At 37.2% G+C, this 27667-nt stretch overlaps 1 protein-coding gene across 1 annotated transcript in view; it reads right to left on the bottom strand.

The window, feature by feature from the left end:
- PPP1R1C (protein phosphatase 1 regulatory inhibitor subunit 1C) overlaps nt 1–27667 on the bottom strand; it is a 119307-nt gene that overhangs the window by 49487 nt on the left and 42153 nt on the right. Inside the window, exons 3-4 of the mRNA XM_036254831.1 lie at nt 12531–12568; nt 9025–9085 (exon numbers count right to left, since the gene is read on the bottom strand). Coding sequence (XP_036110724.1) covers nt 9025–9085; nt 12531–12568 — 99 coding nt within the window. The remainder of the gene's footprint in view (nt 1–9024; nt 9086–12530; nt 12569–27667) is intronic.

A 27667-nucleotide genomic window follows, 5' to 3' on the forward strand; every position in this document is an offset into this window, starting at 1 on the left:
AGCCTTTAGATCTTTCAGCCTAATAATCTATGAAAACTATATAAACTATAAACTCCACTCATACTTGCTGGTCTTTCCCTGTTGCTTCACTCTCAAAGTTGACTTCAGAATAAAAGAACATCTTTTTTTTTTTTTTTTTTTTTTAATCCTCAGTCTAGGATATTTTTCCATTTATCTTCAGATAGAGTGGGAGGGAGAGAGAGAGAAACATTGACATGAGACAGACACATCGACTGGTTGCCTCCCGCACAACCCCAACCAGGGCTGGGGATGATCTGCAACCGAGGTACATGCCCTTGGCCGAAATCGAACCCATGACTCTTTGGTCCATGGGCCAGGGCTCTAACCTCTGAGCCAAATGGGCCAGGGCTAAAAGGACATCTTAACGACTTTCAAGAAGGTACATTCTGACCTGGCTGGTGTGGTCCAGTGGTTAGAGCATCAGCCCCTGCACCAGAGGGTTGCAGGCTCAATTTTGAGTTAAGGACACGTACCTGGGTTTCAGGTTCAATCCTTGTCCCCGGTTGGGGCACATGCAGGAGGCAACCAATCGATGTGTCTCTCTCACATCAATGTTTCTCTCTCTCCCCCTCCCTCTCCTTCACTCTCTCTAAAAATCAATGGAAAAAAAGATCCTTGGGTGCGGATTTAAAAAAGAAGAAGAAGAAGAAGAAGGTACATTCTCCAAACTGACCCTGTCTTCTGCATTCAAAGACAGGGGGAAAGATGAACATAAAACTTAGTGGAAGAAATTAAACAGAAGTGAAGGAAGTGGATCTGGAAATAGAAGCATATTTGGTTTAAAAAAAATAAACAAGACTTGTATATATTTAGAATGTTCCTTGTTATCTAGAAATCTGTTAAAACGTGTCTCCAGTTGCATAAATAAGCCCCACCCTACACAGTAAATAAACTGAGCCAGCACAAACAAAAAAACAAAACAAAGCATGATTCAGAAAGGCAAATGTGATGACTACCTGGAGAACACTCACAGAGAGACAGAAATGTTTTCAAAAGGAATGCAGTGTGGAGAAGCTAAAAGATCTTGCTACCTTCTCTCCCTGCCTTCGATTTTCAATGTGCAGGGAGGGATGAGAATAGACTGTTCTCTTCCTTGCGTATTTTTTTAGCCACAATTATAAGAGGTTTGAAATCAGAAAGAGTGCAATGGTCACAATTCTATATAATTATCATTAACCAACTTACTGTGTTTAATTACAGGCTGAATTTATATGATGTGATTTCCTGCTCATCCCTCTGGCTAGAAATATTTATTGTATAATCTTCAGCACCCCCAAATTCACCATTGACTATCACTTTGTTCTTAAACTGTTTTGAAATACAAGATTTATTTCTTTAAAAATCAACACTTCTGAGAGGGCTAGTAGTTAGCTGGGAAGTAAGGGACACCGTGTCTGAGGGGAGAAGTTAAGTGAAATGAAGGAAAAGTCAATTTTCTTAAAAAGGAGGTGAAAGGTAAGAGGTTAGATCCACAAATCCACCTGAGACTGGTGCAAATATAAGTGGAGTGAATGTTGCCGGGCTGGGTAATCCACGTGCTTACTCGGGCCAGGCACTCTGAAGCTGACTTCTCAGTTCCCTCCGCCATGAGAGCAAAGCTCCATCGGGGATTTCCTTCTCCTCCAAGTCTCTTCATGGCCCCTCCATCTCTTCCCCCAGGCTTCTTCCTCCTTCTGCTGGGCGCTCAGTGGAAATGGAGGAGCGGTGTGCCTGACTCAACCCAGGGTTCAAATAATTATTCGAAGTATTGCCCACAGCATGCATGCCTGTTCTAAGCACCCTCTTCATACATAGTGTTTCACTGTCCCTACAGCAATACTAGGTGGTAGGCATCATCTCCTTTTCGCTGATGAGAGAAGGGAGACATGTTAAACTCACCGACTTGCTAAAGCAGAACAGTTAATAAGTGGTGGTGCAGAGGTTTGAACCTTGATCCCTTGTCCCCCAGAGTCCATGTTCTTTTATGATGTGTCCCACGAAATGATTATGATCAACAGCCTTCCTGATTTGAAGATTATTCTTCAGTTAATATTACAGGTCACATCGGTGCCACAGTCAACTTATTGGACCATTCTGACTTTCTCTCCCTGGGCTAGTCCCTCTTTGCATATATTGCTTTATTATGAAAAGAGGCTAAATGGAGATAAAATATCAAGATCGCAACCATCCTTGAAGAAAAAAGAAGCCGTGTAGAAGTTAGAGTGCCACATATTTCAAAGAACAATCTCTGGGCGCTGAATTAGCTACACTATTCTGTTAGACAAAGTATGCAGAATGGGAGGAAGAAAACGTTTTTCAGAAGTGCAGGCAGGAAGTCTGACTGGCTGTGCATGAAGCGTGGTAACGTGATCCGAAGAGGCCGAGCTATACGAAGCCATTTTTCAGTCAGCTGCTTTGTTTCATGTTCAGATTTTCTTTTCAATCAATAGCACTTGCTCTGCCTTCCTCAATTCGAAGGCAACGGCATTCCAGTAAAACACACATAAACACGAAATGGGGGTGGAAATGAGTCAGTCGTTTCCTGTCCCAAGATTAAAACCTACTTTGCTTTTCTGAAAACATGGTTCAAGCTATCCAACAATAATTTAATTGGCTGTTCTGTAAATTACAGGGCTGACCACCACATAAACACCAGAGAAGTGCACACGGGTATGCAGCAGTCAGCTATCATTTTTCTGATAACCTTTGGAACCTACTTATATCATTATAAATCACTATAATGGAAAAGTGAGTGATGGAGAAGTGAGTCTGTTTTCTATGAAAACTTCAACTTCTGTCACTTGACATGTACTATAGATTAGAAATGTATGACTCATCTGTACAGCAGAAATATGTGGTCAGCACAGGATATCTGAAATACAACAATGTCTCTAGTACGAGTGCTCACAATATCCTCTGGTTTTAAGGGATGGAATCCTATATAATAAGCCTATTTGATAAGTGATTAAATGGTGGCATTTGGGAGGGCCCTCTTTTTGCCCTTTTCTATTTGTTATGTTTATTACAGATGTGGATAAAAATAAAAGGTAAATTATTTTATCCGTGGATGACACACAATTGAGATAATAGAAAATAGAATGGATGATAGAATCACAATATGAAATATGGTATGTTCATGTGACAGCCTCATTCTAACAAGAGGAAACAAATCGCTTTTTGGTTAAAAAAAAAGGGGGGGGGACATCATTTTTAAAGGGGGAATACATGGTGAATAATATGGCTGAAAGCAATTCATGAAAAAAGCTTGAAAGTTTTTAATGTATTAGCTTATATTATTTGTCAGCAATGTATAAGGCTGCCAGAAAAAGTTAATAATATTTTGAATCCCACTAATAGAATTAAATTATCTGGGATGAAGGCAGTGACAAGCCTAATTGAAGTCTATGCTCTGATCTGGTCAGACCGCACCTAAATATTAGGTTGATTTTGAATGATGTACTTCTAGAATGACGCAGGCAAAGTTGAGCTTATTAAGAGGCCAAGAATGAATGTGAAGAAACTGGAAAGCATAACTGACTTCTAGATATTTAACCTGGAAGGAAGGAAATGAAGGATGAGGCAAGGACTTGATAGATTTCCTGAAATATTTAGATAGTTGTCATTTTAAAAGTTGCCACAAATGGTAATGATATAGGACAAGGACCCATGAATACAAATTTCTAGGGGATTTAATAGAGAGATCTTTCTAACAGACAGATTAGAGATAAGGCGGTTTTCCTAAGGAAATGATTCACTTTCCAACACTAGTGTTGAGTATATTTTTAAAACGTATTTAAAAGTGTATTTGTAAGCATGGCTTGTGTTTCAAGCATTATGTTGAGCCCTGCAGATATGGTAGAGGACAAAACAGACATTGTCACTGCTGCCACATAGATCACTCACATAGGTCACTGCTAGTCTAGCTGGGGAGACAGACACTAAGTAAAAAATTGGATATTGTGATTATTTGCAATGAAAGAACTATAGGCAACATATAAGTATTAATAGAGAAGTACAGCTATAGAGAATTTAGAATAGAGGGTTAAGGAAAGCTCCTTTTGGGAACTGAGTAGGAGTTTGCCAAATGAAGGATAGTGACAAGAAGTAGACAAGGATGAGCATTCAAGGTGAGAGGAGAAATGAATCACCAAAGAGCTTCGTGCATCCAGCTGCTGGCAAAATGCCCACCTAGCTGCGACCTAGTGGGTGAAGCGGGCCAGTAAGCTTTGAAAAGTCTGCTCTTGAACAGGGAAGGTATCTAATGGCGATGGGAGCTATTGAAGAGTTTTAATGGGAAAGTAGCATAAGTATTTTTTGTGTTAAAAGTTCACTTTGGGCCCTGGCCGGTTTGGTTCAGCGGTTAGAGCATCAGCCCGCGGACCAGAGAGTCCTGAGTTCAGTTCCCGTTAAGGGCACGTACCTCAGTTGCAGTTTGGCCCTGGCCATGGTTGGGGTCATGTGGATGGCAACCACTTAATGTTTTTCTCTCTCTTCCTCCCTCTGTCCTTCTTACTCTACCTGAAGATAAATGCAAAAATGTCCTTGAGTGAGGATAAAAAAAAACTTTTTTTAATTTAAAAAAAAAAATGTTCACTTTGGTCCTAGCCAGGTGGCTCAGATGATTGGAGCATCGTCCCGTGTTCCAAAAGGTTGTGGTTTCAATTCCTGGTCAGAGCACATACGTAGGTTGCGAGTTTGATACCCAGAGTGTGCAAGGATGCAACCAATCAATGTTTCTCTCCTACATCAATATTTTTCTCTCTCTCTCTCTCATCCTTTCTCTCTCTAAAAAAGTCTTTGAGTGAGTATTAAAAGAAAAGTTCACCTTGACTACAGTGTAGAAAATGAATGGGAGGCAAAAAGAGAAAGACTAGGTGGAGAGTAACCAATTACATCCTGACAAAGAAATGATTGCGACTTGAAATATGGCGGCCACCTTGGGGATAAAAGAACAGGAAAGGAGAAGAGATACTAATGGGGTGCAAACCATAAGACCCTGGAGAAGGTTACTGGAAACTCCCAGAACTCAGAAATATACCTAGGAAGACAAAAATTCCACTTCCTGAGAAGGGGAACAAGTGGAGGACAAATCAATTTGTTGTGAAGAAGATCAAAAGGTCAGTTTTAAAGGTGTTAATTTTGATCTTATGATCTCTTTGATCTCCATGAGATATCTACCAATGATACAAGAAAGGCATATTAGGTAGGTGCTTGGATATAGGAGTCTGGTAAATTTTTAGATGTGTTGCTGCAGAATCACTTTAAACTTTTGATGATGTGGCTCCACCCCAGGCCTAATATATTAGAACCTTCAAGAGAACATAACCAATTTAATACCCTGAGGTTAAATGCAGTGAAAATATTCAGTCATTACTAAATAGTTGCACTAGTTAAACCTAAGCTCCCTGAAAACTTTGTGTGCTTACAAATTTATGAATAGAGAGATGGCCAGACTGAATATTCAGTCTATTGTAATTTTCTAGGAGTAAATATGCTGGCTGTGTAATATGACACTGTCACATTGGCCAGGAACCAGTCCCTAGCCAAAGGCAACCCCCTAATTATTCCAGTGGTCTGTGAGATGATCTTTTGTAAGAATCCAGCCCAGTGTTGCATCATTTTGGACAGTAACTAATTTACCAAATCAGATTTTATCTTTGACCAGAGGGGAGAGGAGTGGGAAAAAATATACCAGAAAAAACAAAAGCATATAGATAAGTAGAAACACAAAAGTTAAGGGAGAATCAGCCAGAGAGAGAGCAAAGAGAAACAGAAGCAGAGTCACAGGTAAGACAATTAGTAGAACAAAGCTCAAGAGATACCTGCTTCTGATCCAGCAGTGTGGCTGGATGCCCAGGTTTATTACAGTTCATTTATTCAACAAGTATCTGTTGAGCACCTATAATGTGCCCAGCACTCTTCTAGGCCCTGGGAATACTCAAATGAGCAAAACGGTTGTCACAGACACCTCATTCTAGGTACATCATATTGAGTGCTATGGAAAAAAATAAGGCAGTATGTAAGGACATAGATAGTGATGGTAGAAGGGGCAATTACCAGGAGAGGAAGGCCTCTCTGAGAAGTTAACGTTAGCTGAGCCACCTCTGAGGCCACTGGGTAATAGCAGTCCAGGAATTGAAAATGGGAAGTATAAATGCTTTGCAATTCAAGTCTGTTGGGCATGTTTAAGAACAGCAAAAAAAGCCCATATATTGGACACGGTGAACAAGGGGCCGTGTGAAAGATGAGGTCGAAGAGGGAGGCCCGTGCAACTCATTCAGTGACTTATACGCCTTGGTTAATTAGTCATGGTTAAAGTTTTAATTTTATTCTGAATTTAACAGGAAGCCACTGAAGATTTTGAGCAAGAGGATGGCATGATCACATTTGTAAGTTAGAGGAGTTACTTGGGTTTCTATGTGGAGATTGTGGAGGGACAAGAGCAAAATCAGGGGGACCAGTAACAAGGCTACTCCTTAAGCTCAGGCAAGGTGGCTTGCACAACGTAGATGCAGTGGAAAGTATCAAAAGCAGTCAGGTAAGAAATGCATTTTGAAATTAGAGCTAAGTGTAGCCAATGGATTGGGTAAGGGAGAGAAGTCAAGGATTACACAAAGATTTTTGTTCTCAACAGCTGAATACAATGTATTGAGATGAAAAAAAAAAAAAAAAAAAAAAAAAAAGAGCCAATGAGTTTGGTTTTGGACACATTAAATTTGAGAAACTTAATAACATTCACTTGAAGAAATTCGGTAGCTAGTTGGAAAGGGGGATCTGAGGTCCATTCAGGAGATATGTTAGGGCTGCAAATATAAATGTGGGAGTCATCAGCATATCAGTTCTGGAGTGTGCCTGTTAAAATGGTCTCCTCTGCTCTATTTCTTCCCCCTGTACCTTCATATGATACTCTCCTTGTAGGAGGTAACCAGTCTGTTTCCTGAAACCTGGTGGAGCCATAAGTACCACAGCAATTAAAAGAAGGACAAATAAATGAATGCAAGAGATAGGAGACTAGCCTGTCAATGCATTACTTGAAATGGCATGGGTGGATGTAGCATCTCTCTTCCTGCCATTCGGTAACTCTTCATAACCTAATAAGGGAGGAGAATAAAGGATCCTTGCTAATTTGTTTTTGTTTTGTTTTACTAAGCAGTTTACTCTCTGAGTTCTTCATGAAGTCCAGTTGGCCTTTTCGTCAGAGTGATTTGTTTTTCAGAACTCTTAAACTATATCTGTTACTGCTTTGCTCTCCCAGAAAATGCTTTTTACACTCAATAATTGCATGTTCCAATGCAGTTTGAAGAATTATACATTTCAGAGCAATTGTATTATTGCATTTAGCATCTCAATAATATTTCCTTTGCTAATTCATCTTGCTTACAATTGAAGCTGCCTAATGTGCTCACAATGTGCCATATGTTGCCATTGCTTAATTTTGTCTTGAAATATTTATTTCTAGTTCTTAGAGACAGGTAAACAGAATAAAACATGTGGATTTAGCTTTCCCTTTTCTTTTATCAGAAGCAGGATACTTACCTTGGTATTTACTAGTTATAAATGAGTTTATCTAAGTGGCTTGTAATAACACTATCATAGTCTCTTGAAAGGATTATTGTGCTTTCTCAAGCCTGTAACTCATGACCAGAAATAATTATCATTGAATGACCATCTCGGAATGCTTGATAGTAGTAAGATTATATGTAAAAATATTAAATATAACTAAATCTCCTAAATGTTAGGGTCCCACATTCTTATAATTGAGAACTAAATATAATGAAAACCATGAGCCCCTGGGGCCTTGATTTTAAGGTTTCTCTTAAAAAATAATACTATTATTCTCTGAGGACATGAGAACAGTATTACTTTATTTAGTTAAGCTCACCAAAATAGAACAGAGGAAATCATTACGTGAGTGAACATATATCTGTCATTGTGGCTCATTCATGCCAAAACTGATATGTCTTGAAAGTACAGGATGACTTCTAATAGAGAAAATATCTCCAAATTATACATTTATCTTCAGAGAGGAATGCCTGATAGATTCAATAATCGCCCTGCCACAGAATACAATGCTGATGATTGGATTATTTACAGCCGTCTTACGAACAAGCAAACATGGTGTTTTATAGCTGCAAAGGAAGGAAGTTTACTGAAAAGTAGCTCTTAATGTGTCCATTTATATCCCGCCTCCCTGAGAAGGCCCCAAATCTAGAGAGAATACAGAGTGGAAAATTTCACTCTCAGTTTAGACATCTCTCCAGACTCCAGGGGAAGATGCTCAGCTGGCTTCTCCTGTAGCTGAAGCCGAGCTGGATGACTACATGATGAAGCACTGGGCCAACGGCCCACCAGGCTGGAACACGAGCTACTAGGTTGGACACACTGCCTTATGTCAGGAACATTTTGGTGTGAGAAATAAAAGAAGCCTTTCCTGGAATTGATGTTGGTCAAAATTCTGATACACTTAGATGTTCTTTTAGCAGTTCCAATTTTGGGGGGAAATGCTGGGAAAATGCCAGAATCTGAGTTAGCATTCTTAGTTGTTATTCCAACAGCTGTTACATGTACCGCTAATAGCTGTTTGATTGGGTTTCTAAGAGCTGCTCCCAACACAAGGCAATGAGGCAATGCTTTACATTAAATCTGACCAAAATTCTACTTTGTTGAACCCAAGGAAAAAAATGACACTCATCTGCCAATACTGGCAGGAGTAATTAGAGATTCTGGGAAACTATCTTCGAGGAAACTATGAGGAAGGGTTAAAGAAAAACCTTTGTCATTATTTTGGAAGATCTGAATTTCCAGACAGATTCTGAGACACTTATCCCTTCTTCAACCACCTATTTTCCACGTGATGAAACCAAGCTTTAAATAGATAGAGTATCTTACTAAAATTCACGTTACTAAGCTGTAGAGCTGAGACTAGATCTCGGTTATTATTAAGCATATGGTTCCTGAGAACAAGCAGCCTGCCAGTTATGAATTCAACGCTGGCAACAACCCGAAACAGTACCTGCACAGTACCTTTCATGGCAGGTGGTGTGTACACGCTCTGCTTCCTTTGCTTAGGGGATGCATTCTGTGACTGTGGACAAAAAGAAAAAGTGAAAGTCTTGTATTTGGATAAAAAGACAGTGCCATCAGCCCTGCAAGAGAAATAAACACTGTGGCATGTTTCAAAGAGTTTTCTTATTCCCCCCTAATGAAACAGAACTCTAATCAATGAGAAATTATAGACATGTTCAATGATCTTACAGTCTTGAAAGATATATGAAGCTATGGGTATATTTGATCATAAAACTCTTCATCCATTGAGGTTTTAAAATTGCTTTTTACACTAATCTTTTCCATTTGAAAGAAAAGCATAAGCACCAAGACAAAAAATATACTCCCGAAGCTATGTCTGTGGGGTGATTGCCCCGGCCCTCGGATTGTCAAATGGCTCTGCTGGAATGATGAGCCTCCTTAGTAGTAATACCAACCCATAACCCTCGGGAACTGATAGATTCAATCTAATATCTACATTTACTTGGACTTACAATGTTAAGATAATCTTTTTTCTATTTTCAAACGATAAATCCTTTTCTAACAAAACTGCTATTTGACACTCTTACCTAAACACACCGAGTCAGGATTTCTTTCCCTCAGATGAACCTTGAGCAATGTGGGGGCTATGGACACCAAGGCCCTACCCAGTTGACTTGACTCCCCTAAAACTTAACTGTAATCAGCCCTTCACATGAGCAGATTTAACCAGCCACTTAAGGAAAAAATTATTATTTTATTATTATTATTATTTTTTATGCTCGCCCAAGGATATTTTTCCATTTATCTTCAGATAGAGTTGGAGGGAGGGAAAGAAGAAGAGAGAGACAGAGAGAAACATCAATGTGAGAGAGACCCATCAATTGGTTGCCTCCTGCACAGCCCCCACAAGGGTCAGGGACCAAACTGCAACCAAGGTACGTACCCTTGACCAAAATTTAACCTGCTACTCTTTGGTCCATGGGCTAATGGCTCTAACCACTGATCCAAACAGGCTACGGTGGAAAAAATTATTTTTGATCCACGATGGGGAATCTAGAATTGGAAACCTGGATTGGGAATGAGAAAATACTGTTTTCAATCTGCAGTTTGTTGAATCTGTGCATGCAAAACCCATGGATTGGAACGACTGACTGCATTTATTGAAGAAAATCTTCATATAAGTGGACCTGTAGAGTTCATACTCATGCTGCATGTGTGTGTGTATGTATAATATTATTTATTATAATAATATATATGTGGTCTATGCTCAAATCAGATTATGTCAAAGACTCTGTTTTAATAGTGTGTCGATATTTATTTCAATATGTCAAAAGTAGGGGCTTTAGTGTCTGGAGCAATTATTTTTGCTTTGAAAAATTCAAGTATAAATAGTTACAAGACACTTTCAGGGAGTTATTCTAGACGTATCATGTATATTAGACAAAAACATGATGTACAGTCTTAAAAAAAAAAAAAACCTAGAAACTGTTTTACAAAGTTGCAAATAGAAATTGAAGCATCTTTCCTGGTACATACTAAAGCTTAGTGGTTCTTAAAGTATCATCACGATGTTGATATTTACCTGATGGAAAACGTATATGCATATATGCATTGCCCACGGACTCAGACAAGAGGGTGGCGAAGGCGGGGGCAGGGTGGGAACCAGGTGGAGGGGAACAAGGGAAAAAAGGGGAGGGAGGCACATCTGCAATACTCTCATCAATAAAGATATAAAAGAAAAGTTTTAAAAAATGTATTGGTTAACAAAATTATATAGGAATCAATAAATTTAATTTATCAGATTAATAAAATAATTATTAAATAATAAATTTAGTTAATTTAATTAAATTTTTAAGAATTGTATTTGGTCACTGCAAGATATATTTAAATAGAAATATAAGACATAGAAATATACTGAAACTAAAATCTAATGAAAATAAATGAAAAAAGCCCAGCCAGTGTGGCTCAATAGATTGAGCATTGTCCCATGGACTGAGAGGTCCCAGTTCAATTCCCGGTCAGGGCACATGCCTGGGTTGTGAGCTTAGTCTCCAGTAGGGGGCATGTGGGAGGCAGCCAATCAATGTTTCTCTCTCATGTCAATGTTTCTCTCTCTCCCTTCCTCTCTCTAAAAAAAAATCAATGAAAACATTAGAAAAAGAGAGAAAAGAATTGAAAATAATAATGTTTTAACATAATAGTTTAGCAAATTAAGTGATTCTTAAATAAATACTAGTATTATTTTTAAAAAGTAAAAATATTCAGACAAATAATTGCCAAATTCATATCAACCAAACAAATGCTACAAGCCAATTCCTCCAGAATAGAATGCTTTGGTGGCAGTCCATATGCAGAGGTGCAGGCAGGGCAGCCTACCTTAGTGTACACGTGCATGACTGACATTCTGTGTACCTCCACTATATTCAGTAGTACCTAGTTGGTTTTGAAAAGCAATCTCTTCCAGGATTTCTTATCTATTTATTTTCACACATAGAGTCAAAGGTCAAGTAGAAAATTAACTCTTTAGAAAAATCGGTTTTGTAGCAGTAGTAAAACTTAATTAATAAAAACAATATTTATGTGAGAGTTCAGTTTCCAAAACATCTTTACATATATCACCTCATTACATTTTTTAAAGTTTTTCTATTCTTTATTGATTTGAGAGAGAGAGAAAGGAAGAGGGAGAGAGAGATAGAAACATCGATGAGAGAGAATATCTATTGGCTGCCTCCTGCATGCCCCTCACTGGGGATCAAGGCCACAACCTGGGCATGTGCCCTGACTGGGAATCGAACCGGCGACCTCTTGGTGCATGGGGTCAACGCTCAACCACTGAGCTGCACCAGCCGGGCCTCACCTCATTACATTTTTAGTGTTTTAATATTTTGTTCTTTCTACATTTTCTGAGTATTTACTTTATGCCTACCTGTGCAGCCTTATGGAAATTGACTACTAAGTCTGCACGCAACTTATTAAATATTGGGTCCATTTCTGGGTGCAAGTTTACTCACTTCCTTGCACCTGCATATTCTGTCTCACCAGCTCCCCTAGCTTCTCTAGGCTCTTATTCTCTGTCTGAGCTCCTACATGTGTATTTGGAGACTCTGGCCTTGTGATTTGCTCTTGCCTTCATACACCAGAACCTTTAAGAGGTGCCTGTCCCCCATCTTTTTACTCCTGAATTCCAACATTGGCTGTCCCCAACCTGTGATGATCTTATGCCAGCAGTCACTAAATTGAAATTATCAATACCATATCTTGCCACTAAAAGCAATGGTTTATTTTAGAACTTTTTCAAGGGTTCGCATTTCATAGAAGAATTAAGGAAACCTATAGCCAGAGACTTAATGGCACATTTTACTGTATGTTCAGTCAGGAAAAGCAAACAAAATAGCTTTTACGTCACAGTTATATTGATATCATATTTTACATCACATAAAATCAAATAATTGTGTTTTTGATTGATTTGAACACCTATTTATACAAATTATAAGAAAACTTACTTCTGCTTGTGTGTTGGTCACCCTCTTGTCATCTATTTCTGCAAGAGAAGTAGGTGTAATTAATTAGAAAGGTGATATTCTTTCTTATAATATCATTAATATTTTCAATAACATAGACCAAAATGATTTAATGATTGCGTATGTTTATATAACCTCTGTGGCTTAGTCTATGGCTGAGATGGAAAGGGGAGCAGAAGAAAGTGGGTTCCTTCTGAGATAACCTTCTCTCAAAGTCTTTTAAAAGGCAATAAAAAATCCCTCCTGAAATCCCAAGTTGCCCACCTCCGAGCAGTCCCGAAAAGATCTCGGAGGTGACTCTCAGAACAGCTTCAGAGTGCTAAGGCACAGACCACCTCCTCTCAGGGATTTTGTTGCCACTGTCTACGGACTAGAGCCTCGGTCAAATTTCCTCAAGTTTACCATTAGGCAGAACAAACCTCCCTTTTCATTCAGCCCGATCACCCTGACTCTAAGAGAGTCAGCGCCCTCTTTTCCATATGCTACTAGAAAGAATCAGTTACTTTGCCAGAAATATTTCTTATGACAGTGCTAGGGCAACTTCTACAAAGTCGGTGTGAAAAAGTTGTGAGGAGGGGGGAGAGTAGAAAGAGGTGCTCACATACTCCTCTCTCCCAAAGGGAGGACCTTCCAGGCTGGGCCTCTTTCCTACCCCCTCGCCTACTTTGCATGGATTCTGCCTCTAGGCTTCTTGACCCAGTTACCCTTCCTGACTCTTAAGTTGAAGCTGAGAGACTGATCCAAAAACTGAATGAGGAGTTCATTAAAGAATATCTGCTTCAAGATATAGATCTGTGTAATCGTGCTATATAGATGAAAAGGATTTGAAAACTATATCATAGCATTTTTTATTTTATAGATGATAGATAAAAAATAGATATAAAGATGATAGAGAAATACATACATATGCAAAGGATATATATCAATATGTTAAATGTAGTTATCTCTGGGTGATTGAATAACACATTTTGTCTTATCTTTATATTGTTTGCTTTTCTTTCTACAGTAAACATGTTTTAATTTTACAATAAAAAACTATGTAGATGAATGAATATGGATATATATACACACATATATACAGTCAAATTTTTTATGTACTATGATAAAGTTGATATTTCATATAGTAAGAGACCAAAATAGCCAAGCAACTAGAATAAATAGTATATATAACTGTTGTTTTTTCTAATACTATTATCTTGATTACTAGACTTTTAAAATGTATGAATTTTACCTCTCCTGCATAGGGGATGCAGATGGGAAGGAATCTATTGGTTGAGGACAGCAGTCACAGTTGTTTAATGTAATCCCTAGAAGCATCTGGCTCATAATCGGGTAGCTGTCAATACACTGAATTGAACAGTTCTATCTAGTAATGTGAAATCTTTTGCTATTACCTTTTAAGTAAATATCAAATATGATCCATCCCAACAATGCATGAATTGTGATCCATTGAATTGTTAAATGTAAATGTAGTTTCTTAATATTTTGTTTATGCCTTAGCAGTTTTTAAAATTGAACCCAGGACTCATAATCTATCGTTTTTTGTTTTTTTTTTTGTACAGATAGAGTGGGAGAGAGAGAGAGGAAGGGAGAGAGAGAGAGAAACATCGACGTGAAGGGACACATCGAGTGGCTGCCACCCTCACGACCAACCAGGGCCGGGGACAAACTGCAACCGAAGTACGTGCCCTTAGCGGGAACCGAACCCGGGTCTCTCCGGACCGCAGGCCGACACTCTAACCGCTGAGCCAAACTGGCCAGGGCGATAATCTATCGTTTAAGCAACAAAATGAAGTTCAATCATTCAGCTTTGCACTTTTTTAATTGTCTGCTTATAAGACATATACACTAAAACAGTGTCTTTCTAAGCAACTGTGTGGGTTTTACTCATTACATAATTCAATGAAAAGAGTTTTTATTCTTGTTGAATTTCATTGACATAAATCAGTTATATTTGTCATAAAGACAAGGATCAAGAAAATTCAGTACTGTGTTCTTGAAATTAAAGAGTAACTATTACATGACTTTTAAGTCAAAGCAACTTAGACAAAAGTACAAACCAAGGCAAGAATAGAGCATGGATGGTTTTGAGATCCCCTGATGTAAGTACATTTTCCTTTTCCTTTATAGACCTTTATTAAATTAGGAAGATTAATCTTGTCTGCCTCCCAACCACCTCATATAAACACACACATACATTCTACGTGCTCATATGATTCACATATACTGGGACAACATACAGAAACAAACACAATGTTCTCTCTAATTTGTACCACAGAGGCTGTATCTGAAGTAGGAGACCCCATAAAATATATATACATACTTCTTCAGCTCTTTATTCTATATAAAAACATTAAAATAGAGTTCATAATATCTCCATGTTCCCTTCAGGGCCTCAACTTGTGACTGCCTGGCCTATACCAGAAGTGTTTAGGAAGGCCAAGTCATCAGTGAAATATAAGGATACATTCCTATATTCAAGTACTGTTTAATTTTCTCATTAAATAAATTTAAAAAAGAAGTACTATATTGAGGAGGAACACAATCAGTGAAAGGTTTGTTAACTGATTATCCATAATCTAAAACTACAAATACTCTAAAATAGGTTGTTGAACCTATTTCAGCTTTATCTCATCTTTATTTCCCTTTCTCAGGGACCATTTTGTCTGAAGAAATTCCTTGTTTTGAGAGACAAATGTAAAAGTCATCTAATCATAATGTTTCAGAGAATATTGTGGTCATTGAAGATAGAAATGGGGATAAAAATGGTCTAGAAAGGGTTTATTGATCAGTTAGAATGCTCTTGAGACATTTAAATTCATGAAAGGAATTGTACAACTGACGTCAAGGCAACTCAGATGAAAGTACAAAGCCAGCCAGGAATAGATCATGGATTTTTTGAGATCCACTGATGTAAGTATAGTTCCATTTTCCTTAAAAGATTGTTATTAAATTGGGATGGTTACGTAGATATGCACATAAACTGTGAACACAACTGTCTGATTATTTTTATAACTAACTTTTTAAAAAATTTATTTCATTTTATTTTTTCCGTCACCATTTGTACCCTCTGTGCCCTCTTCCACCTCTTTTTTTTTTTTCATTTTTGCTCAATCCCTCTACTCCCTACACCCCACCCCCACTAGAGTTGTCTGCCTGCTCTGATTTTGAGGAAAACAACAAGTGTATATTTTAAAAAAATTCTAAAGGAGAAGGAAGTAGAGAAGACCATGATCAAAGAATAAGGAAGAGTTCCTGAACTACAACAGAGTGAGAACTACAAAACTAAGAAGTGGGCGAAATGTAAAGAGATAGAAAACTAAGGAAAGCCTAGAGTCTTGATTACAGCTGGCTGAGAAATCTGTTTCCTGATGAAAGCACTTGAGAGCATGCATAATTCCTCATATGGTTCTGCTACTTTCTGTCATGACCAGAGACAAGTCACTTGATCTTCATGAACTTCAGATCTTTTACCCATCTGTGAAACGGGGTTGGGAAAGCATAATAATTCTCTGCCTTCCTCATTTTGTCCTAAGCTTGTTCTTAGGAATAAAAATTATGAAAAATATGGGAGCTTAATTCCCCCACTCCTTAAGTATAGGGGTGCACATAGTGAATTTCTTTATAGTCATTTATTTATTTTCCATTACAATTGATATACATTATATTTGTTTTAGGTATGCAACATAGAAATTAGACATTTATATAACTTATGAAATGATCACCCCAATAAGTCTTATTCTCACTGAGACCATAGTGAATTCCTTTTTTAAGAGTATGGAAAGGAGGAAGATGGATATGAATACTTCCCGGTGGAGAAGCCTGACAAGCATTAACTCAGCCATATGATCAAGGTCAACACCAACAGTCATAAATTATATTAATGGTATGAACTCTTGCAATGTGATGAAGATGGCACTTTACCTCAGTGATCTGCCTCCTAAAAACCCGTGCCCCCTGCTACTCAGGAGAAAAACATCAGACCAATCTCAACAGAGAGGTGATGCTGGAAGCATAGTGGAATAGGAAGCACCGGGAATATGAGCATCTACAACAATTGTATTGGAAGAATCTGCTGGATGTAACTATTTTGGAACGCTGAAAACTACCAAAGAATTATAACTTTCAGAGGAAGACATGGATGGTACATTTTGGTTAATTTTAGTCCTTCCCCTTGTCGCCAACCCCATGGTAGGTAGGCAGCCAAGTACATAGTATAGGAGAAGCCTGCACACAGTTTGTGGGAGTCAGGATGGGTAAAGAGGATGCTGTCCAAATACCAGAGATCTGTGCTCTGATCACTGATCGCTGCTGCTGATCTCAGAGGTGCAGACAAAGAGATGAGCAGCCATGGTTTTTCCCCTCTCTCCATTGTTAAATGTTCCCCAAGCTGAGGCTGAAATGACTTCTAGGGGATTTGAAACGTTAGTGCCCTTTGCTCTCCTTTCATTTTTTTCTTTTCCCCATTTGTGAGCCAGACATTAAAGTCTATGAAATTCAAAAGCCACTGCTTATCAAAATAAATTAGAAAGTGACTGTGTATGCCCAGTGAAAGGTACAAGCTCAGAAAAAAACCTGAGAAAACCTTACGTTTAGGGAATTGGGAGAATCTGATTTCCAGAGTTACCATTTGAATTATTGAATTTAAATTTCCAGTTCTCAATTAAAAAAAAAATCACAAGGCCTACAAAGAAAGAGAAAAGTATAGCCCATTCAAGAGAATTGAATAAATAAACAAAAGCTGTCTCTGAAAAAGACCTGGAGACAGAACTAATAAACAATGACTTTAAAATAACTGTCATAAAGATACTCAAAGAACTAAAGAAAAATGTGGAGAAAGTCAAGAAAATGATATATAAGTAAAAACAATGAGAAAACCTAAAAAGAGAACAAAAAGAAATTCTGGAGACAATAACGGAAATAGAAACCTCACTAGAAGGCAGATTTGAGCAGTCAGAAGGTAGAACCAGCAAACTTGAAGGTAGAACAATAGAAATTACTGAGTTTGAGAATTAAAAAGAAAAAAGATTGAAGGTAAGTGAATATAGCCTAAGGGACCTGTGTGAGGCCGAGTGAACCAACACACACATCACTGGAGGCCCAGAGAGGGAAGAGAAAACTGAACAGAGAGACTATCTAAAGAATAATGGCTGAAAAATTCCCAAGTTTGATGGAAGCCATGAATATAAACTTAAAGAAGCTCAACAAACTCCAAGTAAAATAGACTCAAAAAGCCGTACATGGAGACCCATTATAATCAGACTTTCTAAAGGTAAAAGCAAAGAGAGAATCTTGAAATCAGCAAGAGAAAGGTAACTCATCTCATACAAGATAGTTAGATAATTATCAGCTGATTTCTTATCAGAAACTTTGCAGGCCAGAAGGTAATGGGTCAATACATTCAAAGTGCTAAAAGAAAAAACTGTCAGCCAAGAATCTTATTTTAGGCAAAATTGTTTTTCAAAAGTGAGGGAGAAATTGATATTACCAGATAACCAAAAGGGAGTCCTTCTAAGTGAAATGAAAGGACACCAGACAGTAACTCGAAGCTGTATGAAGAAATAAAGATCTCAATAAAGATAAATAAATGGGCAATTATAAAAGCTAGTATTATTGTAACAGCAGTTTGTAATTTAACTTTTTGATTTCTATGTGCTTTAAGAGTCCAATACATTTAAAAACCCGTCTAAAAATCTAGTATTATAGTAACTTTGGTTATTAACTCCACATTTTCTCTATGTAATTTAAAAGTCTAATAAATTTAATAATTGTTAGTTTATGTTTAGAGGCCTGCAATGTATACGGATGTAATGTTGTGATATCAATAACTGTGAGGACAGAACTGTAAAGAAGCAGAGTGTTTCTATGTTATTGAAGATAAATTGATATAAATTCAAATTAGAGTGTTATAACTTTAGGGTGTGGTCCCCACAGGAACTGCCAAGAAGCTATAGAATGTACATAAAAGAAAATGAGGAAAGGATTCATGCTATTGACTACAAAAAAAATAAGCTAAACAAAAGAAGACACTAATGCGAAAAATGAGGAATGAAAAAGCTACAAGGCATATAGAAAACATCTAGGAAAATGACAGAAGTCTTTCCTTATCAGTGCTTAATTTAAATGTGAATATTGAAATCTCTAAAAAACAAAGATGAGCAGAACAGATACATACTCATGATCCAACTCTACGTTGTCTACAAGAGACTTTTCAGTTCTAATACACAAATAGGGTGAAAGTGAACAAGCGAGAAAAGATATTTCATGCAAATAGAAACCAAAAGATAAGAGGTGGTAATACTAATATCAAACAAAATAGATTTTAAATTTTAAAAAAAGTAGACAAAGGAGGACATTAGATATTAAGAAAAGTTTTAATACAGAAAGGAGATGTAAATATTACAAACATTTATACACCTAATAATGGACCATCAAAATACATGAAGCAAAAACTGACAGAATTAAAAGGATACATAGTTCTACAATAATAGTTGGAGACTTCAATACCCCACTCTCAATAATGGGTAGAACAACCAGAAAGAAGACAAATAAGGAAACAGAGGATTTCAACAACATAATTAACAAAATAGTCCAAATAGACATCAACAGAACATTTTACTCAACAACAATAGCATATGTGTTCTTCTCAACTGCATGTGGGATATTTTCCAGACTAGACCATATATTAGGCCACAAATAATCTCAATAGATTTTAAAAGTTATATATCGTCCTGGACGGTTTGTCTCAGTGGTTGGAGCATCGGCCCTCGGACCAAAGAGTCAGGGGTTTGGTTCCCAGTCAAGGGCATGTGCCTTGGTTGCAGGTTCCATCCCCAGCCCCGGTCGGGTCGTGAGGGAGGAAACCAATCTCTCTCTCTCTCTCTCTCTCTCTCTTCCTCCCTCTCAATCTGTCTAAAAATCAATGGAAAACTATCCTAGGGTGAGAATTAAAAAATAAATAAATAATGAAAAGTTATATGTCATAAAAGTATCTTCTCAAACCCTAGGAAGATGAAGTTAGAAATCAATAACAGCAGTAAAACTAGAAAATTCAGAAATTTGTAGAAATTAAACAACTCACTCTTAAACAACCAAAAGAAGAAATCATAAACACAGTACATCAAAGCTGAAGGGATATAGCAAAAGTAGTGTTAAGAGGAAACTTTATAGCTATAATTTCCCCATTAAAAAAACATTACAATCAGCAACTTAACTTGACAACTTAAGGAAGTAGAAAAAAGAAAAAAGCTAAATGCCAATCCGAAGGCCTGAGAACCAGGGGGACCGATGGTGTCAGTCCTGGTCCAAGTCCCTTGAGCCTTCAGAATTGGAATTGTGACTATTCCCTCCCCTCCCACAGTTCTCAGGCCTTCGGATGTGGATGGGGGCTGTATACCGTTGGCAGATGACAGACTGTGGGACTTCTTAGTCTCTGCAATAATGTGAGCCAATCCCTCATAATAAATCTCTTTCTATATGTCTATTTATATCCTATTAGTTCTGTTTCTCTGGAGAACCCTGACTAGTATAATCATCAAAAACAAGGAAAGCATGAGAAAGTGTCATAGCCAAAAAGAGTCTAAGGCCCTGGCCGGTTTGGCTCAGCGGTTAGAGCGTCGGCCTGCGGTCCAGAGAGACGTGGGTTCGGTTCCCGCTAAGGGCTTGTACCTCGATTGCAGTTTGTCCCTGGCCCTGGTTTGGTCATGCAGGTGGCAACCACTTGTGTCCCTTTCACGTCAATGTCTCTCTCTCTCTCTCTCTCTCTCTCTCTTCCTCTCTCTCCCTCCCACTCTATCTGAACAAAAAACGAAAAAATGTCCTCGGGTAAGGATAAAAAAAAAGTCTAAGGAGACATGAAAATGAAATGCAAGGGGGTATTCTGAAAAAGCACTGGGTAAAAATTGAGGCTATCTGAATAAACTGTGCATCTCAGTTAATAATAATATAGCAATATTGGATCATTAATTGTAACAATGTAACATGGTAATGACTAAAGTAAACTGTTAATAACGGGGAACTGTGTGATGAAGGAGATAAATGCAAACTCAATGTGCCCTCTGTGGAATTTTCCTCTAAATCTAAAATTCTTCATCTATCAATGAAAATGAAAGAAAGAAAAATCAGGAAACATGAATAAAAACACATTATGAATATGCTTTGCTATTACTGTTGAGATTCTGTATGTGATTTGAATAATGCCAGATAGTCTTTATTACAAAGTAGGTACTATAACTGAAAGGGAGTTCATGAAAAATACATAATTAAAAAAAAATGTTATATGGGACCAGTTAATGAGAAAGAGAGAAAAAAGGTAGGATAAAGGTTATGAAGAGAAGTTTTCAATGTTTAATTAAAGTTGTTGAAAGATGGTTTAAGCAAGGATATGTTCGTGGAAAATGAGGAGTGAAATGATTTTCAGACAAGTTCAGTGATAAAGAGAACTCTTTGATTTATTCACTGGTTAAATGGTGAAAAAGAAGGAACAGAATAAAAAAGAAAATGCTAGTAGTACCTGTTTGCTTATACAAAGCCCCGAGCTTGCTGCTCCTGTGTGTGTGTTCCTCTGCCCAGAACGCTCCTTCCCTCAATACTACCATTTCCCAACTTCTGTTCAAATGGCATCTCCTCCGAAAACTCTTTCCCAGTTCATGTCTCCCCTCTTCTCAGTTAGAAGCCACCTTCTTCCAGCCAATAACCCCAGCATTTTCTCTATGCCTGTCTCATCGTATTCATTATATACCCTGTACTCTGGTCATTATTTTTTTATCTCTTCAAATAACCTGTGGAGAAATGGGGATTAGTTTCCATGTTTGATTTTTTTCCACATAGCTGACACACAATAACAGATTGTCAAATAAATATGTCTTAAAGCCTATGTTTCATAAAACATGACCTGTTTGTTCCACTATATTACAAAATACAGTAGTAGTGCAATTAGTTATTCATACTAAGTGCTGAATAAATAGGTTTTTTTCGTTGTTTTTTTAATCTTCACCCGAGGATATTTTTCTATTTTATCTTCAGATAAAGTGGGAGGGAGGGAGAGAGAGAGGGAGAGAAAGAGAAAAAAACATTGACGTGAGACGGACACATTGACTGATTGACTCCCGCAAGACCCTGACCAGGGCCGGGGACGAACCGCAACCGAGGTATGTGTCCTTGACCAGAATCAAACCCGTGACTCTATGGTCCTCAGGACATGCTCTAACCATTGAGAAAAACTGGCCAGGGCTGAATAAATAGTTTTAACAAATAAGTATTTGATATCTAACCTTATGCTATACACCTGAAACTAATACAAAATTATACTGAATGCAAAGAGTAATTGAAAAAATGAATATAAATAAATAAATAAAAACAAGTAAGTGTTTGATTTGAAAACTTGTTAAACAGAGGCCATGACTTCTATTTCTTTACATCGGTTTACCAGATCCAACGTGATGGCCCTCCAGTAAATATTGTCCACGTCATTTGAAGGGTAATCCTAAAGGAAAAGCTTTAGGATTAAATTGCTCATTTCTAGAGCTTGGGAAGATATCTGGGTCAAGGACAATATATATCATAAGAGAAATTTAAAAATAATTAATTAATAATAGATAGTCAAATTTAATATTCTATTTTATCAAAATCAGCCTCAGACAATAACAAAAGTGTGAATGTGCATTATTTACTCAGAATATTAACTGCAGAAGGCCACTAACCCATATACAGAAGGCTTTCATAAGGGGAGATCTAGTATCTTAGCATACAACCAAAAGATAGGCTTTTGATGAATTTAGATGACAGAGAGCCGTGTGAAACTTTATTTGAGGCAGTTATATTGGAAATGTAGGGGAAAGTCAGTTTAGAGGAAACTGGAGTCCTTCCAATAGAAAGAGTATTATAAGTTCATGCTTTGACGATTCCTCTGCTCAAAAGCAATAACGATGACAGGTGAAATCTAAAAAGAGATGACTCAAGTGGCACAACCGCAGTCAAAGTTTAGTCCAATATCTCTATGGACCATAAACATAAGGAAAGCAAAATGCAATAAGCAGGTAAGGCCATGGGCCTGAACTACTTCAGCCCTAGTAGCAGGCAGAGACAGCTGGTTCTTTTCCTGAGTAAAAGGAGTGACCTCATGAGGAGGAAGGACAGAAGCCAGGCTTGCTGACTGAACTAGAAGCGAGGATCTATCGTCTGTGCTAAGAAAAGACACTGTCTCTGTATCCAGGAAGACGGGAGAAAGCAGACAACTTGGAACAAGCCACCGAGTGTTCCGTGACTACCTCGGCTCTGTTCCTAAAATCCCCATGGAGCGGGACACCTGAGCACCAAACTGAGATCGGATTCTAGATTAATTATCTGTAATATTGAATGGAGAAAGAATCAAGAACATTAATAAGAAAAGGTGAGCACAGATGGTAAAGGATATGTCACTTGCAATGAGTTGAAAATTAAAATATCAAAACAAGAAGAAAAGGAACATGTAAGAATACCAGAAAAGCAGTTGGAAGATGAATTTCCTCCAAATGAAATAAAACTTCAGAGCAATGTAAAAATGTTTTAAAATTGAGTATATTTGGGACCCAAGAAGAGGTAAAGAAGAAAGTATATCCAGTTTTTAAAAATCACAAAATGTTGCCCTGGCTGGGTGACTCAGTTGGTTGTAGCTTCATCCCTTACACCAAAAGGTGGTGGGTTCGATTCCAGTCAGGACGAATACTTAGGCTGGGGGTTCGATGCCCAGTTGGGGCATGTATAGGAGGCAATGAATGGATCTTTCCCCTCTCCCTTCCTCTGTCTAAAATCAATATATATCCTTGGGTGAGGATTAAAGAAATGCTCAGCATAACTCTTAGTTATTATGTTCCATTTCATCAAATAAATGGCAGAAATAGAGATATTCTTTTAAGTCTTTAGTATATTTTCACTTTTTTCTTACTCTTTTTTAGCACTACTTTGCAGGAAAAAAAATAATTCTGTTCTGTAGAGGAATAGCAACAGAGAAAAGCAATTTACAGTTCTTTTTTTGAGGTGCCCTAGAGATGTAAACACAAGAACACTGGCACCATCCATGACAGTCTGCGAAGGAATTTAACATCAGATTTCTGAAAACAGCAGGGAAATCTAAATGATCACATTTCAGCTGATTGTCTATTTCCGTGCCTAACGTACTTGAAGGTAGGACATCTCTCTTTCCAGAGACCCTTGGATCACAACTGTGGGCATTATGTTTACCAGTTCAAGAATAAGCACTGACCTGCAAGCTTTCAGAAATGAGTGAGAATACATCAAATACAAATGAAAGAATGTAGCTTGCACCGCTCAGCTCCTCATTTTGCGTGTAAATTTGTCATTGCCTTGTGGTTTTAGCATGCTAGCGTAGAATCAGTCAGTGTCAAGTGACAGAGAAATCTATCATGCTTTTCTTACATAGAGTAGGGGACTAGAATACTCAATGTTTGTTTTCAGTAGGGCTATGCAAAATATCCTAAGACAGCTACGAGAAAGCCCCTTTTTCTGACTTATTATCAAACTCTCCACTTTTCCAAAATGAGCCTAGTCCATCAGTCTTTTTGCTGTGAGTTAAGCCACCAGGCAATGGTTTCAGCTGTGGTTTTCTTTGAGAGCTCAGATTTAGTCATAACTGGGGCCCAAACTGAAACCACCAGAGCACTGGATTTATATGCACTGAAAAAGGGACATGGGGAAAAGAAACAAATGGTAGGAATAGTTTTACCCTGTTGTGCCAATGTTCACACAGCTGTATTTTTCTTATGATATTATTTATAGTTTTCCACTTTTAATCGATGAAAGGTAAGACATAACCCCATTAACAAATATATTTGGCTCTCTCAGAGGCCCCTGTAAATGATTTCAGAGGCAGTCAGTAGAGCCAGGGGCAAAGTATCCTCTGTGGAAATAGTGAAGGAGATGACGAGAAACGTATAAGATAGATTGTGTTGCTTTACTAAGAAAGAACTCTCGACCAGTAATTGTCTTGTGATGGGGATGAGATATCTTCCAAACTACTTTAATATGCTTATATTTCATAATTTCTACTGCCACTTCCAAACACAGTAAAAGAGGAACAGAAAAATCAGATCATTTAAAACCTCAAAAGTCTGCTTTTCATCAGTGTTCTTGAGTTTTATAAGCATAGTTTCTCTTATAAAACCTATTTTACCCTACCACAGAACCAGTTTTTATGAGAGCCAAAGAACTATTGCATCATCTTATGAGGTGTAATTTTCAATCATTGGTAAAGTTTTTCTGCCTATTTGGGGTTTGAATTTCCCACATTTCCTCCAGGAAAATATATTGATTCATTTAATGCCTGGGTTTTCTTTTGGGATAACATTAGCGTAAACAGCCACACTTATTCCAGGAATTCTAATTTTAAAAATTCCAGCTCCCTTTCATAGACTTACCTAGAAAATTGATTACAAATCATACTTTTTACATAAATTTTATAGATTTATTTAAAATAATTATTAAATGTTTCAGGCAATATGGACAACCAATAAAGTCATTATTTAATGAGCACTTACTATTTTCCCAACAATGTGTTCTATGTCATTTCAACCTAATAAACCTAATTCCTTTAATGGTTAGGATATAAATAATTTTATTTTTAACCAGTTTAAGGCACTACAATTTCTTTATTCTACTACATAGTATATTAAAAAGATATTCTAAGCAGGGTACCCAAGTCTTATAACCAGGTGCCTTCTAAGTCAGAGTAACTGAAATAATTGAGGTTAACATGAGAAAATTACTCAGAGGTTGACGATATGAATGGTGATGACAGGAAATTTTGAGAACACCTACTTTAGAGATGAGACTAGGAGGCACTGAAGTTAGAATTACCTGCTTACCAATATTTGGGATAGTACTACTCTTTCCACTCTATTGACTGCTTTCTTTTTATTTCACACTTGCTGCAAAAATCGATAATGATTTATTTAATCTGCTTTACAATTTGCATTGGTCAGTCAGAGAAAATGTAATAGTTTTCATTTCCAGGAAAGATTTCCAGGTATAAAGGTAAACTTCTAAAATGTTTCTTTATATATCATATATTTAATTACTAGTGATTGTTCAACTTGAAATTATGATCAATGTATTTCTAATTTAAATTATTAGTCAATTCTGTGGGAGTACACTTTTCACAAAAATTAGGAAACAAAGATAAACTTAAAATTAGGTTTCCATGTATTCTTATGAAGATAAATGTATGTGAATATTCCATCATTTTGGAACTTCCCTAACTTGATCAAATGGTTAAACTAAAGGATTTCTTGTTTAAATCATATTCTTATTTCCTAACCATATTACTTGATATCCTTCATTAAAATAACTTTTTACCAAGTCCTTTGCATCTTGGACTGTGTAGACAAACCATTACGAATTTCAAAATAATTCTGAGTAAACCATTGTAAAATGACATAAAACAAAGAAACAATCTCCTTTTACTAGAACGTATAACAAGAAGCAAATTTCCCCTTTTCTGCTATAGATGGAAGTTATATTTATAAAAATCACAAGGTGTCACTCTACACACTAAATACATGTGGGTACCTATAAGCAACATGGTAAATGTTCATGGCTTCATCAACTGAAGGCATCCCATCATCAATAGCAAATAGATTTCTGTTAGTAAAGGAAAGAAATAAATTGCTCATAATTTGAAGTTGAATAATCACTAGTAATTAAATGCGTGATATATAAAGAAACATTTTCAAAGTTTACCTTTATATCCCAATATCTTTTCTAGAAATGAAAACTATTACATTTTCTCTGACTGGCCAATGCAAATTGCAAAGTAGATTAAATAAGTCATTGTCAATTTTATATCTTCAAAATCCTACTCTACATAACTTTTTATAGGCTTACAAATACACAGCTTCTGTCATTAAATGATCTATACTTACCACATTCTAAGTAATATTTTTTTTTTAATTATGCTTCATTTATTTAGTTTCCAAGTATAAAAGATTAAATATTTGTTTAATCAGGTTCTCTTTCCATCTCTTGGTATGTTATCTGTTTTTAAAATCATAACCTTCATGAATTGCTCAGTTTTCTTGTCTCAAATGCAATTTACTTCAGGTTCACCCAGTGGGTTCTAAAAAGCAATTATTTATAGTAGTTACGTGGAAGACCTATTAAAAGACAAAGTACTATAATCAGATACTAGTTCAATATATGTAGCACCGATATATCAGATAGGAAAATAGAAAAAAAAAATCATATATGTTTGTGCATCAGGAGGGAAAAGACCTCTATATTTGCATAAGCCTCAAAAATTATTTTTTTCTTAGGAATGGTGATACAAAAAGAAAATTGAATAAAAACATATTTGAATGCAGTTTATAACTAAGCACCTAGGATTGCCTGTGTTCTGCGTATGTAAGGTTGTCACCATGTATCTAAAATGCACCTAATATCATAACAATAACGTATCAATTGTATAATATATGTTGGGCATCTGGCTAGGAACTTGTATCCAACCCTGCTAGGGAGCTTCAACTCTTTGAAAGAGACAGTCAATTAAAGGAACAACACAGCACAGTGTGCTAAGTCAAGGCTGTAACACAGGAAGCACAAAGCAAGGAGGAGGCTCTTGTCAAGGGCGCCCAGCTTAGCCTTGGCAGAACGGAAAGGAGCCCGGGGGAGGACACCTAAACTGACCTGGCCAATGAAGGCAGGTGGGCTAAGGAAAGCTGATGGGACCGGATAGTTGAAGAGATTTTCATTCGAAGAAACAGCCGGTGGGACTGTTCCTGAGGTGGAAGAACACATGACATTTTTTTAGAAACTGAAAAAAACTTAAATATTTGGATCATAATATGCCAAGGGTGAGTTCAGAGAGAAGAAGGTAAAGATTTAAGGAGGAGCTGGATTATTTAGGCTTTGTAACTATATTAAGAAGTTTGCACTTGATTCTGAAAATGTTCGGAAATCACTGACAGGTTTTAAGCCGGAAGAAACATGATCAGATTTGTCTTGTAGAAAGGTTGTTCTTCTTCTTATTTATTTAATTATTTATTTATTTTTGTTACAGATGTTTCTCCCCCCCCCCCCCAGACATCCTCCTCCTGATCACTCCCTTCCACCCACATACACAGCATTGT

The sequence above is a fragment of the Molossus molossus genome, unplaced genomic scaffold (assembly GCF_014108415.1).
Source record: "Molossus molossus isolate mMolMol1 unplaced genomic scaffold, mMolMol1.p scaffold_m16_p_11, whole genome shotgun sequence".
Taxonomy (NCBI): Eukaryota; Metazoa; Chordata; class Mammalia; order Chiroptera; family Molossidae; genus Molossus; species Molossus molossus.